General features: G+C 32.4%; 1 protein-coding gene and 2 long non-coding RNA genes across 4 annotated transcripts; 2 read left to right on the top strand and 1 right to left on the bottom strand.

Annotated features, from left to right (window-relative positions):
• The first annotated feature begins 5,694 nt into the window (after window positions 1-5,694).
• LOC123718858 (flightin) lies at window positions 5,695-7,310 on the top strand. Of its 2 annotated transcripts, none has more exons than XM_045675792.1 (3): window positions 5,695-5,856; window positions 5,940-6,150; window positions 6,230-7,310. In XM_045675792.1, exons 2-3 carry the CDS (start codon window positions 5,951-5,953, stop codon window positions 6,534-6,536), a joined length of 507 nt encoding a protein of 168 aa, XP_045531748.1. In that variant the 5' UTR covers window positions 5,695-5,856; window positions 5,940-5,950; the 3' UTR covers window positions 6,537-7,310. The 2 variants fall into 2 exon arrangements, with proteins under 2 accessions (XP_045531748.1, XP_045531750.1); XM_045675794.1 differs by having other exon boundaries at window positions 5,712-5,856; window positions 5,946-6,150.
• A 3,107-nt stretch (window positions 7,311-10,417) lies between these two features.
• On the bottom strand, window positions 10,418-12,130 carry LOC123718719. The gene is made up of 3 exons (XR_006755059.1): window positions 11,933-12,130; window positions 10,918-11,233; window positions 10,418-10,633 (listed from the first exon to the last, which is right to left on the bottom strand). It is a non-coding gene; the product is annotated as an uncharacterized LOC123718719 (long non-coding RNA).
• Window positions 12,131-12,235: 105 nt separating this feature from the next.
• On the top strand, window positions 12,236-14,224 carry LOC123718649. Its single transcript, XR_006755044.1, has 3 exons — window positions 12,236-12,394; window positions 13,459-13,630; window positions 13,928-14,224. It is a non-coding gene; the product is annotated as an uncharacterized LOC123718649 (long non-coding RNA).
• The last annotated feature ends 1,897 nt before the right edge of the window (window positions 14,225-16,121 follow it).

Below are 16,121 nucleotides of genomic sequence, written 5' to 3'. Positions count from 1 at the left end.
GGTTCAGGTCTTGCAGATAAGTACTTCAGGAATAAAGTACCTAGAATCTATTACCTAAATTGAAATTACGTTTTTTCAATTATATCCATTATATAGGGTATTACAGAATTTAAAACTTGAATAGAAATTTCTTTGATTATATTTTTGCGAATTTGGAATTATATTTTAGCTTTAATAGAACTCGTTTTCTTAAATTCTTAGAATACTTAATATAAAGAATGAAATACTTAAAGCATTTTTTACCATATAACCTGCTGAAGGCGAGCCTACATAAGCAGTGCATATTCAGTCATTGTTCATTCAGTATACATCATTTATTAAGCTGTAATCCACGCCAAACATTTTTTGATGTTAGCTTGTTGTTAAAGCGGAATAGGTATTTTCAATACTTGAAGTGTAAACTATATGCATCTTTTCATCGGGAACAAAAGGTACATAAACTAAGAGTATCTTAGTTCCACCTTCAGGCCAGGTAACACATAAACACTATACCATTTTAGGTGAATATAAAGGTATAATAGTAAATATGTTTCGATTTATATGTAACATATTCACTATTAATAATACTAATTTACGATTAAATATAAGAATATCTTTTTAGTAATCATAAAAATCAAATATCTACAATTTTCTTGACCTAAATAAAAATAAAATTGAAACAAATTTAAAAAGTTTGGTCCCCGCGTCAGTGTATCTTTAACGCTGAGCATTTCCTATTCCTGTATTGCGATACTTATTCATTGAGCGAGAAAAGCACCAGCTCTAAGATTACCGGTAGGTACTATCTACCTGGCGCCAACTTAAATCTTTAATGGCGAGGCGAGATGAAAGACCTGCACTCTTCTGGCAATGGAGGCCATGGTATCCAAGGCTAGTTACTTCAAAGCCACAGGGACACTTATAGGGAGTACACATGGGCACTCCTGAGCGGAGGCTGATGGTAATGTGAATTAGTTTAGGGTCCAAAAGGTTGCCATCGTTTGGCGAAGGATAAGCACTAAGTTTTGGATCAGATTCGTAAACAGGATCATCCTAGCCCAAGCCTGGGTTGGATGCTAACCACACTTATGTGTGCTAGAATTAGCGTTTGAGTCCCGGTTTTGAACCAAAATCTTTGAGCCCAACGAATGAGTATATATAGACAGATAAGTAAAGGTTTAGTGAATTAAATAAAAAAAATTGATGAGAAATCCCTACAGCGCTCCCGGAGGTGTGTTAGACTGGTTTTCTAAATGAGTTTTCCATTGGAGCCGATCGTTGGCGCTAAAGCTGGAGATATTGTTTTTCCACGGTGAAAATGCATTAATAAACACGTTATTGAGTATCAAAAATAAAGTAAAAGTAATCCAATTTCACATTCTACGTTCAAGTCGATTTTTACAATCGAATAAATTTTTTATTAATTTCGTAGTTGGATTGGATTCATAACGAGTTATTACTAATATATTTTTTAAAATCCTGATCCGATATTTGCTTTCTAGCCTCAATACTTCGTTCAAGTTAAATAAACACAAATTTGTGATAAATGTTATCAATCGGTTTAATTGCTTGCGTAAGTCAACGTTATTCAGACACTAAGTAAAGAGTAATCAGTGTTTTAACAGTTCTGAGAATGGAATATTGCTACAGGGATTTCCCGATATTAATTGATTAATTTCGCATAACATGAAAGTAAATTCATTCGAACGTTCATTTAGCTCACTAGTTCCAAGAATGCAACTGAAATTACTCATCGAACATATATAATTTGTACGTCAATGTAATTTGCCGCTGTCATAACCATTTTGTAATGTATGAATATTATTTAAACCTAACGTTCCTATTTAATTAATATACTGCATCTTCTAAGTTCGACTGCAAACATAATTGTTTTTCAACTGAAAGTATTGCAACTGACAGGCGTGAAAAGCCAGGTTGTTCTGTTTAAAGAATATATTTTTTTCATTTCTTAGGTCAGAGTTACAGTTACAGTTTACTTTTTTTACATGAATTACGAACAAGCCTTATACAATAATTATGGCTAATAAGTAATAGTAATATTATGACGTAATTTTCTACAATACTAGTGAACAGCTTAGTCCTAGTAGACTGTAATTGAACATTACCTTAGTTCTATAATGCTGTGATACTATGTTCGTGTGTCCGAGATACCGCACTTGCACATACATTTATATTTACTAAATTATTTACGCAAAAGGTTTATTTCTCTTTGGGCGTCCTTTTTCTGTTGTATCAAGAAGTTGCATTTCATCAGCATTCGCATTCATTGGTTATGAAAGTAGAGGATTTTATATACAGGTTAATAATAGATGCTTATAAAATCAACGCTCTGGATTTTTTTGCGACATTTAAAATTATATCCAAATCTGACCTATAACTTTATCACAGCTTTTTTTGATTTATGGCTGCATTCTATATAGAAGGTGATGTAAGCTAAGGTGATAAATAACGCCTGACTGATAAATTCTCTTTTATAAAACTGAGGCAAACGGCCAAGGGAATTACCTAAATTATTTTACACCGTCACAGTTGGACGGTCACTCTGCCAGAAAGATTTCAAATGCGTCGTGGGTCATATAGAATCGAGCCGATATTTCGTCACCATATTTGGTTATGTACAGCGAACATAACATTTAAATCAATTTGTTTTAACGTCTATTTTCTCGAGATACGAAACCATTTCCTTCGTGCAAAACGCATTTACTTAGCTTCGGAATAAATTGACTGATTGGTTCTTCCTTCCGAGTCTGCCATCTTGGAACGACTTTAGACTGTGAAAATATTATTTCATAAAATATAAAATAAATCTAAATCTTTAGTAGTGATTCTTTAGACTAATTTTTTTAGGATTTGTTATTACCATATGACAAACAAATTATATATGACAGGAATCAGCTTGAAAGTAAGCCTTGGCTTATATGTATAAATTTAAAAAAATATAGCTGACACTTGCTAATTCAATAGGACTTCACTCAATAAATTCTTCATGTTAAAGCCTACCACTTTAAAGGCAGATATATAACAGGCATAAACTTGATTAAATGCTTGCCATGTCCATGCAACAAACGTATCCGTGTATAAATTCTTATTTTCATTAATAGTCATTTGGAATGCGAGAAGCAATGTTAGTGAAGTAAATAAAATAATTCTATAATTTTTTGCAAGTTTAAAATAGTGAGCAGCTGTAATCCATGAGTGACGGTAAACGTGTCAGACTCATCGCTGGTGCCAAAAAGAAAATAAATTTTCCGACATTTTAATGTAATTTACTTAACCACTGATTCATTTCCTTAATCCGGTATAAACTTGTCGGGATTTGCGTGGGCTGTTGTGTTATTATCTAATATTCAACATATTTTTAGTATCCCAAATATAATTATCAAAGTCTGACAATTGTAAAATGCTACAAACGTTACAGATACGATTTTTTTATAGTAGTATAAAAGTACATGTAAATACATGTACTTTTTAGTAATATTAATTTTAAATCATTGTCTGGTCGGAGGTGTAAATAAATTTTTAAACGGACGTCTCTATGAAGCCACTCTCTAAAACAATATATTAAACGTTTGAAGAGAAATGTGATGTTCTCATAAAGAATGAAGTTAATTCAATATTTTTTATACTTTTATGCTTGTATTAGACACAATTCTTTTATCATATCGTTATGGACATAACTATATGTATATATAAATAAAAACTTTAGGTAGGTAATGTAGGTAACATTAAAAAAAAACACATACGAGTACGGTCCAACAAATTTAAACTTTGTGTAACATAATCTGTAGAAACATTTCTAGACCAATCTCAATCTCAAAAAATAATTATATTTCTTATGTGTTAGTTCTATACATGAAAATAAAAGAATGAAACGACTTTATCACACATAACAAACGTGTATGTAGGTACTTATGTATACGCGTTAGAAGTTATTCTTCTTCGGCGTCAAAAATTTTACCCTCTGTTTGTTGAAAAAACTAAAATGTTGCCTATAGTTAACTTCAGGGTGTCGGTTGGTCTTCGCGCCAATAGAAGTATTACTTCAAAAAGGATGTTTTCTTAGAAGAGAAAGTGCCACTTAGTTTCCCTGTGTTGTTGGCATTCGACATATTAATGATTTAGGGTACTTAATGTAATAATTTCTACATAACACTTACAATTTTATAATTAAACTACTATTACACGAGAAAAATACTTTCCGTTTTACGTTTCATATCACAGGTTGAGCGCGCTTTTGTGTTGTATTTTTTAAGGAAAAATTAATTAACTTGCTCGTAAACAAATACAATTTTTTACTTTATTTAGAAAACATGTACATTCCTACAACTGCATCAGACAACTTCAGTTAGAATCGCGTAGATTATATCGCCAACGGGCATTTTTAAATTACAGTTTTTCCCGTTTTTTGCATTTAATCTCTGACGAAACCTCATAGCAAAATTAAATTTAGGACTGTTTAAATCTTAATAGAGTGAAAGTATTGCAGTGGTGATGTGTTTTTGATTGAATTAGTTTTTTTTTTTAATTAGATTATGCGTCTCTTGTTACAGACATTTGGGGCCAACCTTAGTAAGAAAAGAAAAGGAAGTAATTATTGCAAAGAAGCGATTCTCAATAAAATAAACACCCATAAGTATATGCGTGTTAAACCGCGTTTTGTGACTCTATTCTCTATATTACTCTATAAGTCGCAAACGTAATTTCCGCGTGTTTATAAAAACGATTATATGCCCGCGGGTACACTCTGAGAATTAGGACCTGACCTGGATTTTAAAACTTTATATATTCAGCATATAGAGCTCTTATGGATTACAAGAGAATATTGTAATCTCTTAAAAATGTTCTCTATAGTACCTGCCACATAAGGGATGAACAGAAAATCCCTCTGTATACAAAGCGATTATTGTTCGAATAGTACGTGACAAACAAATACCGTACATGTTTAATTCCTTTTTTGTTTTGTGTGCTTTCTATACACGAACATGCTTAATGATGTGATATATTTCGCCTCCTAATTTACTGGACCTGTAAGCCTGGATGTCTTTTAAAAAGCATTCCCGCTGTATAAATATAAGTGAAACTGAGTTTAAATCGTGCAATTTAGTTATTTTAAAATTTAACTTTTAGCTAATTACAATTATCTTTTCCTTCAAACAAATTTCCACAATTCCTTTAAAAAATTTTAAACCATTTATGCTTTAATTAATAAATACTTATAGGATAACTTACAGTCGCATTGGATCTCATTCTACGTAAGTAAATCCCCTATAGACAAGATACAATTTTATACCAGGTGTGGTAACTCACACCTTTATGTTTATATACTGCCAGTATAGCTGACCATGGTTATGACATTTATGGGTTCACAATAGATGTCTAATCCTAACTAATCCGCCTCTGTCATTTAATTAACGAACACCTGCTAAACTCATTCGTGACGTCAGTCTATTGTGTAACATAAAAATAGATAAAGCGCAAATTACGAATTTGAAATCTCGACAAAACCTGGCCGTTCTCCACTCGGTTTTCGAAAGACAATATTTTAGAATACACTAATCGTAACTACCATTATAACAAAATGAGTGTCAATTGACAAGTATTTTTCTAATTTTTCACGTCCGAATACATGAAAGTGAGAAATGAAAATTGGCACAACAATTAGCGTGAAAATTTTTGATGAACGGCTGTGTATTGACAGAACATCATTGGCAAACGATAGGAGCGTGCCAATGCTAGTAGCGCTTGCGACAGCCAGGTGGGGTCGAAGGGAGATATATCGAGAGGCTGCCTAAGTTCCTAGGGGACGGCACCAGTCGCAAACGAACGATAGACCAGTTCACACGCTTTTTAAATAAGGTGGGATTAGTGTCATGATTGATTCTAGAGTGATTCAATTTAATAAAGTGAATTGAAAATAATATACAGTGAATTTTTTTAAGATCCAGTCAAGATGTGGGATGACGTTGTAGAAGAAGAAACAAAGCCTGCGCCAGCCGCTGATGCAGCCCCAACTGAGGGTGCAGCGCCCGCCGAAGGTGCTCCTCCGGCAGAGGGAGCCCCTGCAGATGGTGCTCCAGTAGCTGATACTCCAGCACCTCAGAAGCCTGAAGATGACAAACCTAAGAGGCTTGTCTGTAAACATTGGGTTAGGTAAATATTTTTTTTTCAGTAAGCTTTTAACATTTTAAATTTATTGAATAGTTTTAATTAGATCTATTTCTTGTCACAGGCCGAAGTTTTCCACATACAACTATCTCTACGAGTACCAAAAGAATTACTACGATGACCTGATTAACTATATAGATAGGCGTAATAGGGGCCTGCCCGTGGAGAGGCCAAAGCCCCAGACTTGGGGTGAACGGGCCCTCCGCTCCTATTACTCCCAAAGTTACAACTACGACGTCGCCAGATCAACAAAACAGGACAGATATCTTCTCCACCACATTTCTGTTGGTGCAAAGTTCCACCGAGCTCATACCAAGTCCCTTATCTCTAGGAAGTATTCTAACCTCGGATTTAACACAGTTTCTATCTAGCTTTGCTAATCAAACACCGCTTGACGTTGCTTCGCGGACCCTAGTATCGTACTACCTTTCGTGACCTTAATATTAATTTTACAGGATTTCGCTATCGTGATACAACAAGCCGTTAAAAGCGATTCTACGTACTTTAAGTTACGATCAAAAAGTCCGCTATTTCTACTCTCTCTACTCTACTGTCAATATCTGTTGATTATGGAGAATATAATAAATGCTAACTAATAAATCGATTTTTCTTTGCTTGCGTTACGACTGACATAGCTTGTATATCTTTATGCGTAGCGATTTTATTGAAAATGCAAAGCGATGTCAGTTGTTTCAGTCAGGAATCTGTATAAGTAAGAAAACAAACTTGTAATACAAACAGTGAAGTATTCCGTGGGGGTTTGCTACTAGCTCATTCTTTGTATAGTAACAACATATATCTTACACCTTAGTCATATAATCAGCGCTAATACTAAAGACAGAGACCCTGGTAATGAATAATTGAGACAAGCCATATTTGAGCCAAGTTTGCTCTCAATTAAATAATTACTTTTAATTAATTATTGAATTGATGATGTCTGTCAGGTACGAACAGGATTGACTATCTATCATAATGTTAATATGTTTTATTACACAGTAGTAGGCGTGAGACTTTTTAATGTATAAAACGTTTTATAATTTTGCAGAGTGTTTTCAAATATCATTAGTTCGCTGTTGTCTACGTCTTGTCTTTAAATATTCATAAAATTATTGTTCATTTGGTAAATAAAAACATTTTCAATTGGCCTTTTTCTTTCTAATAGAAACTTTAAAAAACAATTTCAGATCATGAATCTAAATCGCTACAAATATTAATTATGCAGCAATGTATTATGCTTATGTTGTTAAATTTGCAGCGAACAGTTGAACGTATTAATTATGAGAGTTTATTTTGATGATGATAAAGAGAGCATATTTCGTGCCTCGTTACTATAACAATTAAAAAGCACTTAGATTATATCTTCTTAAATATAACATGGCCAACATACTATATGTTTCAATGTCGCGATAACTAAAATAACTTATCTTTGACAGTTCAGTGAATGTAATCGTTTGGATGCTGGCCAAAACGCTAGGCTACCTAGCAGGTACAATCGGCAATCAGCCAAATTGTGCATAATTAAATGTTACAATGACTAAGGGACCCTCGACATAGTTTACAAATTTTTGGTAAAAATAGAAATCGCGAAGTTTGATTAGAAACCAATGATTTGATACTATCCTTTAAATTTTAATTCGTTTATTAAATAATGTGTAGACCTATAAATTTACAAATTTAAAACACTGTAATTTAATTTATAATTTCAGTTTATTCCAAAATAAACTGAAATTTTCGTAACAGGTGACCATGAAAAAAATGCATACCCAGTGAAAAATCGGACGTGAAATATAAACAAATAACATTCACAAAATGAAAGAAATATTGGAAATAATAGGCACCAACGAATAGTACGACTTTTATTAGTTCGTTCAACGGACAATAAAAATGCGTAACCTTTAGAATAATATATGACCCTTATAGGAGCATAGTCCTAACTTTGGACACATGAAGTAATGGTAGATGGTCGTATCTAGGCGTATCCATCGGGCACATTGAGCACTGCAGTATTGCCGAATTGCTGTCCTAGCCATGTACCTAATAATTTCTTTATTAGCTTTTCTGACAGATTATTTTTTATAAATTAAATAAATTCACAAAAAATAATCTTACTAATTTAAGGGACATAACACATTTTATTTTCGTTATACTTACGTCTGGCCAAAATATTAACCCCCCTTTTTGAGTTTGTTTAGGTTTTGGGAGAAATTTGGCAGGATGAACGTGTACTAATGAAATGTTTTTTTAAAATATTCTATCACTGAATGAAATAAACGATTCGATTGGACAAATGGACACCGTCATTTTTAAATAAAAATGAATGAAAATTAGTACCTGTAATTTCGTATTCAAGGCACATTTGCAATGAAATATTATCTCATTACAAAGAAGAAAATTAATTGGCATCATGTATAAGAATGCAATAAATAATAATGATTTATCATGACATAGGTATTTAGCCGAAAATTAGTGTCAATACATAACAATGCGCATCCATAACAAGTCATTCGTGTGACTTTGATTTTATAATGAACTTAAACACGCCTTATAGTTCGCTATAGTAAGCTAGACAACGTAGTTGTTTTAGTTTCCGGCTCTCAGTCTTGCAGTCGCTTCAAACCGTAAGGTGTAGTTAATTTTACTTTCTAATTTAAATAACTTAGTCATGAACAAAATACCGATAATTTAACATTAAAGGTATATGTGTCGCAGTAAAGTAGTTAAATCAGAGAGTTAATGAAATCTCTAGACAGTTAATTAAATGTCGAAATTCAATATATATAATATTTAAAATAAAATATCATAGCTAAAATATTTAAATCTTAAAATTGATTTTCGTTAAATCAACAATAAATATACATTTTATTCTAATTAAAATCAAAAATAAATGCAATATAGAATACGGCCAAACTATGCGGTCAACTGCTCACATGCTAACAGCATACTAGTATATAAAAAGATTTTTTTAAAAATTAAGCCGTCCTCCGGGATGAGAGGCGCACGTTAAATCTATTAGGCTAACAAAGCTTTTACACAGTAGTATATACGAATATGAACTAAAAACGTAAAATTAACTTTTAGAAAAGCTCCGCATGAGCTTTTTCTATCAAATATTCTTATAATATTATGTTAGTTGATACAAGTCAATGCCACCAAATTACAGGAAAATTCTATATTTTAGAGGAAACTTTCCCACACCATACGAAAATGTCTCATACTGAAAAACAAACACTACAACAATATCCAATTGCTTCTAACATAGATACAAAGTGTAATCAAAATTATAAATACTTGTTAAATTTTATGAAAATCTAAATATGCTTCGCACCTATCGCGTTAAATCGATTATGACGCGATGTTGTATAGCCAGTAGCCTTCATGGTTTAATAAACATATATTTTCAACTCGAACGTCATCATTATAACATGAGTATGGGTTCCTCTCTGTTTCATTTTAATTGACAGGTACAGTAAATGACTTGTTTAGAAATTAGTGCGTCAGACTTTGCTTTAATATTAGATGATGAATTGAATATAAGTCTGAGAAGTGTTCTAGAGGTTGAAAGGTGTATATCTAATCGGTTGTGGAAGTCAAAAAAAAGTGGCGGAGAGTTTATTGCCAGTTCTTCTCGTTCGTTCTACGCCCTTGATATGCGAACTGGCAGTAAATGTAAAATTAGAAGCATTTTATGGACATTTCTGTTTTTGACGTTTATAAGTGTACATTGGGTTACCTATATGAATCAATGATTTTGAATTTTGTATATACTCGTACCGTTTAAGGAAAGAAAATGAGGCTTTGGAAGGTAACCGAGTTTGTTTTAGTTTACGGCTCTATTATTTTTGATTTCACTTCATGACCAAATTGCAAATAAATATTGTGATATTTTGCCATTGTTAAAAACGCAGCCTTGGGATTAATACTTAACGTCAGATGAGCTGCAGCCCGATAGACTCAGTTCTCTAAAAATATCTGTTGCTTTATTTTATTATTAACTATTGTGAACTACATAAATACTGACGAATTATATCAAATATTTCGATTTCTATTTTATTTTAGGCCACGGCGTATCCGAGCCTTATACCAGAAGAGTTAAAATAAATTATTATAAAAAAACTGCTACAGAAACTGTCGCTATGGCCCTAATTATTGAGGAAAACGACTTTATGTCTCTCTGTTCACTGTCCAAAGCAGAACCATTTAGTAAACATACAAAAGAAGAATGTTTCTAATAAATAATATAAATGAATAAGAAATGATTTATTTCTTAAGTCATCACTGTCCTGTCTTTGGCTATATACTGAGCCGCAGGCAACGTCAATACTGCAGCAGTTTAGCTGTAGGGTTGACGTGGCCTAAATGACTTATGACGCCGTTGCCAAGGATACTAGGATTGGTGGCCATGATCTACCTTTGTGATTCCAATTAAATCCTTTGGATTTGTGATTGTACTCTCTTCTTCCAAAAAGTCCTGTCAGAAAGTATTAATCATTAAAAATCGTTTAATACATAATTTTTACTGTTATATGATTTTAATAGATTTCATATGAGAAAATCATGACTTTGTGTTTGAATCTATAATCAGTATTAGGCCTTAGTAATTGTTTATGTAAATTAATTTTAACGATTACACGTAACCTAAAAAAGAGCTACTAGTTAACAAAACACTACACGTAGATCAAATTAATGAATTACAAATGACAATTATGGTTCAGCAGGCAACACAAGTTATTTTAATAAATTTCAACAACGTACATAGAACGGCAAGTAAAACGTAGATTTTAACTATCATAAGCCATTTTTCAGGTCCATTTGGTTTCCTTTAGATTCATTCAACACGTCCAATAAATCAACCAATCACAACCAATATAGATAAGAATATCATCGTTCAATGGCCACGCTGTCTCTTGCAGAACAACATCTCTATATAAGAGCCCTCCAGGTCCATCAGGTTTTGTCCATGCATGCCATATGCCCACCGTTTGAAAGTTGCCATCTTCCTAACTACATTGATCATAGCCGTTTTGCCGATTTCAATATTATTATAATATTCCCGGCAACGAATCGGTATCTGAAAACAAGTTGTATAATATGTCGACGTGACAAAACGTTTATTTTTGAATGTATCCTCATTCTAGGTGATTATTCTCTCGGCCAAAGAAACAATTGTTAACTCTTTCGCCAATTGGAAACAGTCGAGATTGTGTGACAGTTATAAATTGAAATACATAAATATTCTAGTCAGAGTGCTGGGAAGCGCCAAAATGATTGACTGGTACATTCAAGATACGAGTTCTGTGTACCTTCAAATTAACGAATCCATGCGTATACATATTATTCACATCTCTTCGAGTTTCTTTTTTTGGTAGTTTAGTTTTATAACAAAAACGGAATTGTTTACCAAAAACGTACGATTAGCACAGGACTAGACTGTATAGGTATTGTATAATCCCCAGAACCAAAATCATACTACTAGAATAGTCATTATATTTCTATCAAATTATATTTACGCTGAAATGAAAAGATATAAATAAAAAGAAAGATATATAACTGATTGAAATAAGGCAGATTTAGTCCATATTAGTAAAAGGTTATATTTACATATAAAGCTTACGTTTATAAATACGACTATAATTTAATATAAGATAATGTGTAATGTACGAAATATTTATTGCCAACACAAATATATAGTATTTATATTCTTAACGTAATTATTTTATAAATGGAAATTAAAACAAATTTAAAAAGTTTGGTCCCTGTGGCAGTATACCTTTAATATTGCCAGCATTTCGCTGGATTGCGATACCTATTCGTTGATTTAGGAAAGCACTAACTCCACTGGGGCTATCAGTACTATCTACCAGGCACCAACTTCAACCTTTAATTAGAGCCTTGAACCCCACGGCCCAAGAGTCTCTCCTCCAAAGGAACATAATCATAGTTGGAGGAAAGATTGGAGCCGTTTAGTATTTAAAAAATATAATGCGTACTAACTTTAAAATGAAATTTGTTTGAAATGAAAAATATTTACTTGTAAATAAAGTAATAAAATAATACATAAAATGTGAAAATAAAACACTTAGTGTTATAGAAATAATGTTCCAGCATAATATTTTAAGCATTCTGTGTTACGGCCAATATTTTATATCAACAATTCAGTTTAACTTTAATACGGAAAACGAAACAATACTTGATGGACAAAGTTTTATTAAAAATATTATTAATGGGAAAGGTAAGGTTCAAATCGATATTATGCATATTATAAATACTTAAATAATTTCACTAAATGTATTTCACAAGTCTGTGACATTCATAAAAGTATACAAAAACATTTGGTTGTACATATACAACTCCTACATGGTATATGGTGAGCAACACAAGAGTTCTCCAAGAACTCGGGTTGTTTGTACGTAGGGGCTATGTGCGACGGCAAACGCCAAGGTAGTTTGCGTTACCAAGAGCTAGAACCAGTCTGTTGCACAGACCCAGTTAACAAAACGTTACGAGTGACTGCTATCTCTCGACATCCTTATGTATTTGCAGAGTGAGTTCTAAGTAGCGATATTATGTACTGAAGATACACTCTATAAGACACATATAGATCTTATTATATTATATTTTAGTTTTCGACAATGGTTAACTGTATGTATTTGTTGTAAATATAGGTTTTTATGATATTATACATACGTCTCACGTCTTCATTATAGAAACCTAGATAAAATTATGACACTTGGATGTAAAACTTGTAGATCCAACTACTTCCAAGGGCGTATTATTCTTCACTGCGCCTTATAAAATCTGCGCTGGAGGCTGTAAAAATGAACAAAACTTTCACATGATATTTCCACTATATGTAGGAAAATCTGCGAATAAGAGATATAAAGAGATATATTCGAGGGACTATAAGAAAATTTACACCGGGCGCTCTGACGTGCCTTTCAAGAAGTCGACTACCAGAAAAATATGGACACTTCCCTCAGAGTGTCCTAATGTTACGTCTTCAGCTAAGAGTAAAGAGGCCACCTCTGATTATCTTAGTGAAGAATTGGATGTGAAACCTCCTTCCGTTAGACCAGACTGTCCCGTCAGAATAAGTAGAGTCCATTTCGGTAGGACGTCAAAAGTTATGAGTATTTTTAAAAGACATAAACTTTAGTTTATTCAACGATCATATTTGTTAGGATACCAATAAAATATTTTATGAATATTGATTATTTATACATCCTTATATTATAAACGCATGTGTATGTCAATAAGTATATATTAATTTGTTGGTAAGGTAATTTTATATTTTAGTATCATATGCTATCAGTGATATTGATCTCTGGTACTTTGGCGAATGTATCTCTTAGAAGAGGGGTGTCCATGACAACAGTAGGAGTAACAGGAAGCGGTTTTATTCGTAGACATGGAAGTAATATGGATTTAAATGCTGATCTTCAAGAATGCAAGTGTCCACCAAATAATGGTACATACGCTGAAAATTATTTAATTATATTTGACCTATAAAAAAATGTAATATATTTAAGCGCCTGCTTTGTTGGGTATAATCCAGTGTGTAGTAAATAAAACTGGTTGTGACAAATTGTTTGCATCACTATAAAATATAATGCACCAAAATATTGAAAACGGTGTGATAAACTAAACTAAATACATGGAAAGTTTCTGTCTATTTGTCATCGAATCCATAATATATGATATTTCCTAATAAATACTCTCTTAGTAAATTACTATGTACTAGCTTTTTATCGTTTTATTATTCTAGAGTGCAAAATAGAATATAAATTAGACACAAATGTCTTACATCTTCAACATCTACGTGGTATAATAGAGGATCATGATCTCCGAAGGTTTTATAAAGAAAACAACAACTCAATCGTTGTGAGACGAAGACGCAATAGTGGTAATACGTGTTGCTGTCCAATGATAGTGGCAAAAGTACCAGCTTTTATAACGGAAAAAAGGTTTAAGGATGTCATAAAACGTTTTGAAAATAATAAAATCTCTTAGTCTAGATTAATTAATTCTTTTATTAAATATATTGTGTAGACAAAAGCCGAAACCATGTGTTTGATTGCGTTTGGACCAACGGACCAAATATCGCGCGTGTTGTGATCAGTGTTGGCCTAGCTTCAGCGTGCAACTCTTATGCAATGGATTTTCAGTATGTGTGCATATAACATTCGATCGAAAGGTGAATGAAATCAGCTTGCCTTAGAACTTTAAGCATAGAAGGATCCTTGATCTATATAACCTACTTGCCTATTAGATTGACAAATCCTGAAACAGATACAGGAGGCCTAAATCTGAGAGGATGTAGCGCCACTGGTTTCTTTTTGTCTAAACGTGTTGGGCTATAAATTTGGGCAAATTACAATCAACGAAACGTGCCGTCTTTTGTTTCTAAGCAAATATTTTTAAAAACATTTTGGTTTGCCATTACAACCTCAACTATAAAATTTTAATGCAATATTTTTACTATTTATAAATATTCACTTGTCTGATAAATGTCTTCGCATGACGTTGTTTCCATTGCATAAAGCTTAACCAGTATTTCCGTTTGTAATATTCACTGGAATTCAAAAAAATTAAATGTTCTTGGAGCATCTTTTTAATAAGTTATTAAACTCGAGATGTACTGCTCGAGTTTAATAACATCAACAAGCACTGCATCTATTAAATTTAATTATGTACAAATATTTTATTAATAAATTTAAGTAGTACTTAATTAAGAGCGTCAAATTAGCTTGAGGAGAATACAGTTTCATACTTTAAATTCGGAACATGTACTTAGTATACATTAGTCTACTCCTTCTAAGACCGCCAGCTGTGGTCTTCAGAGCCTAATACAGATTAACTCTCCCTTTATTATAAAAAACAAGTAATGACTACAGAAAAAAAAAATAGCACCAAAAGTACCAGCTTTTACAATGGAAATAAGGTTCATGAAATTGTTTAAAAACCTATTAAGTAGTTGCGAAACTAAGCGATTTAATGGCACACTCTTAATTAATTAATAATTGGGACATTCTTTAAATGCCAGATAGCCTCTATATTCCTCTATAATCCCATGTATAATGATAGAGATGAATAAGGGTTCAAAGTTCTTTTCGTGCATTGTACAGAATTTAACATTTCACGCGAGTTTTATGTAAAAAATTCAAGCATCGTCAAAAGGAACGTACACGAGAATACATTTTATGGACAAGTAACTCGTATTTACATATATTTCGAGAAAATTTTACCACTAGAACGTTAAGGATGAGATGCAATAACGACATTGCACAGAGATACAGACGTGACATTTAATGAACATTGCTAGAAAACTATTTTAATAAAAGTGAATACAATTTGATTCAACTTGAGCTCTGTGGGTTAGTTGTATACTGAATAATGTTTATAGAAATATCATCTAAGTAGATACGTTACAATATTAACTGAATATTTAGGATCAGTCTACAATTCCGTAAACAAACTTTTTTCTTACTATTACCACCTTATTCGTCAATACTATCTGTGATTAATATTTCAAAGAAAGTGTTCATTTCTCTTTCTCAAATTGTATTTATTAAAATGTAATTTATACAACAGGGACATAAGTATGAAAATTTACATACAATACAGTAAACTATACCTTGGAGAGGAAAATGCACATGGCATTGTTTATAATTTAACTTTTGATGGCACATTTTTGCTATTGCGTATTTAAGTAGGTAATCTTTGTTATTTATTAAAGGGTAAAGACCGTCCCTGTTTGTTTAGTCCGAAAGTATCTAATTTCAATTCTAACTAAATAATCATTAGATCCGAAGGCATGCACAAAGTATCACCCTACATCTCAATATAGTTCACAAGTCACACTATTACTAGACTCTGTTATAATATGATTTGAAGTAACCCAAATCAGTCACTGCTTACTGTTTATGAATCTTTATCGTTTAACTTGCATATTTGTGCCT

The sequence above is a fragment of the Pieris brassicae genome, chromosome Z (assembly GCF_905147105.1).
Source record: "Pieris brassicae chromosome Z, ilPieBrab1.1, whole genome shotgun sequence".
Lineage (NCBI taxonomy): Eukaryota > Metazoa > Arthropoda > Insecta > Lepidoptera > Pieridae > Pieris > Pieris brassicae.
This window is presented reverse-complemented; position numbering and strand designations above follow the sequence as displayed.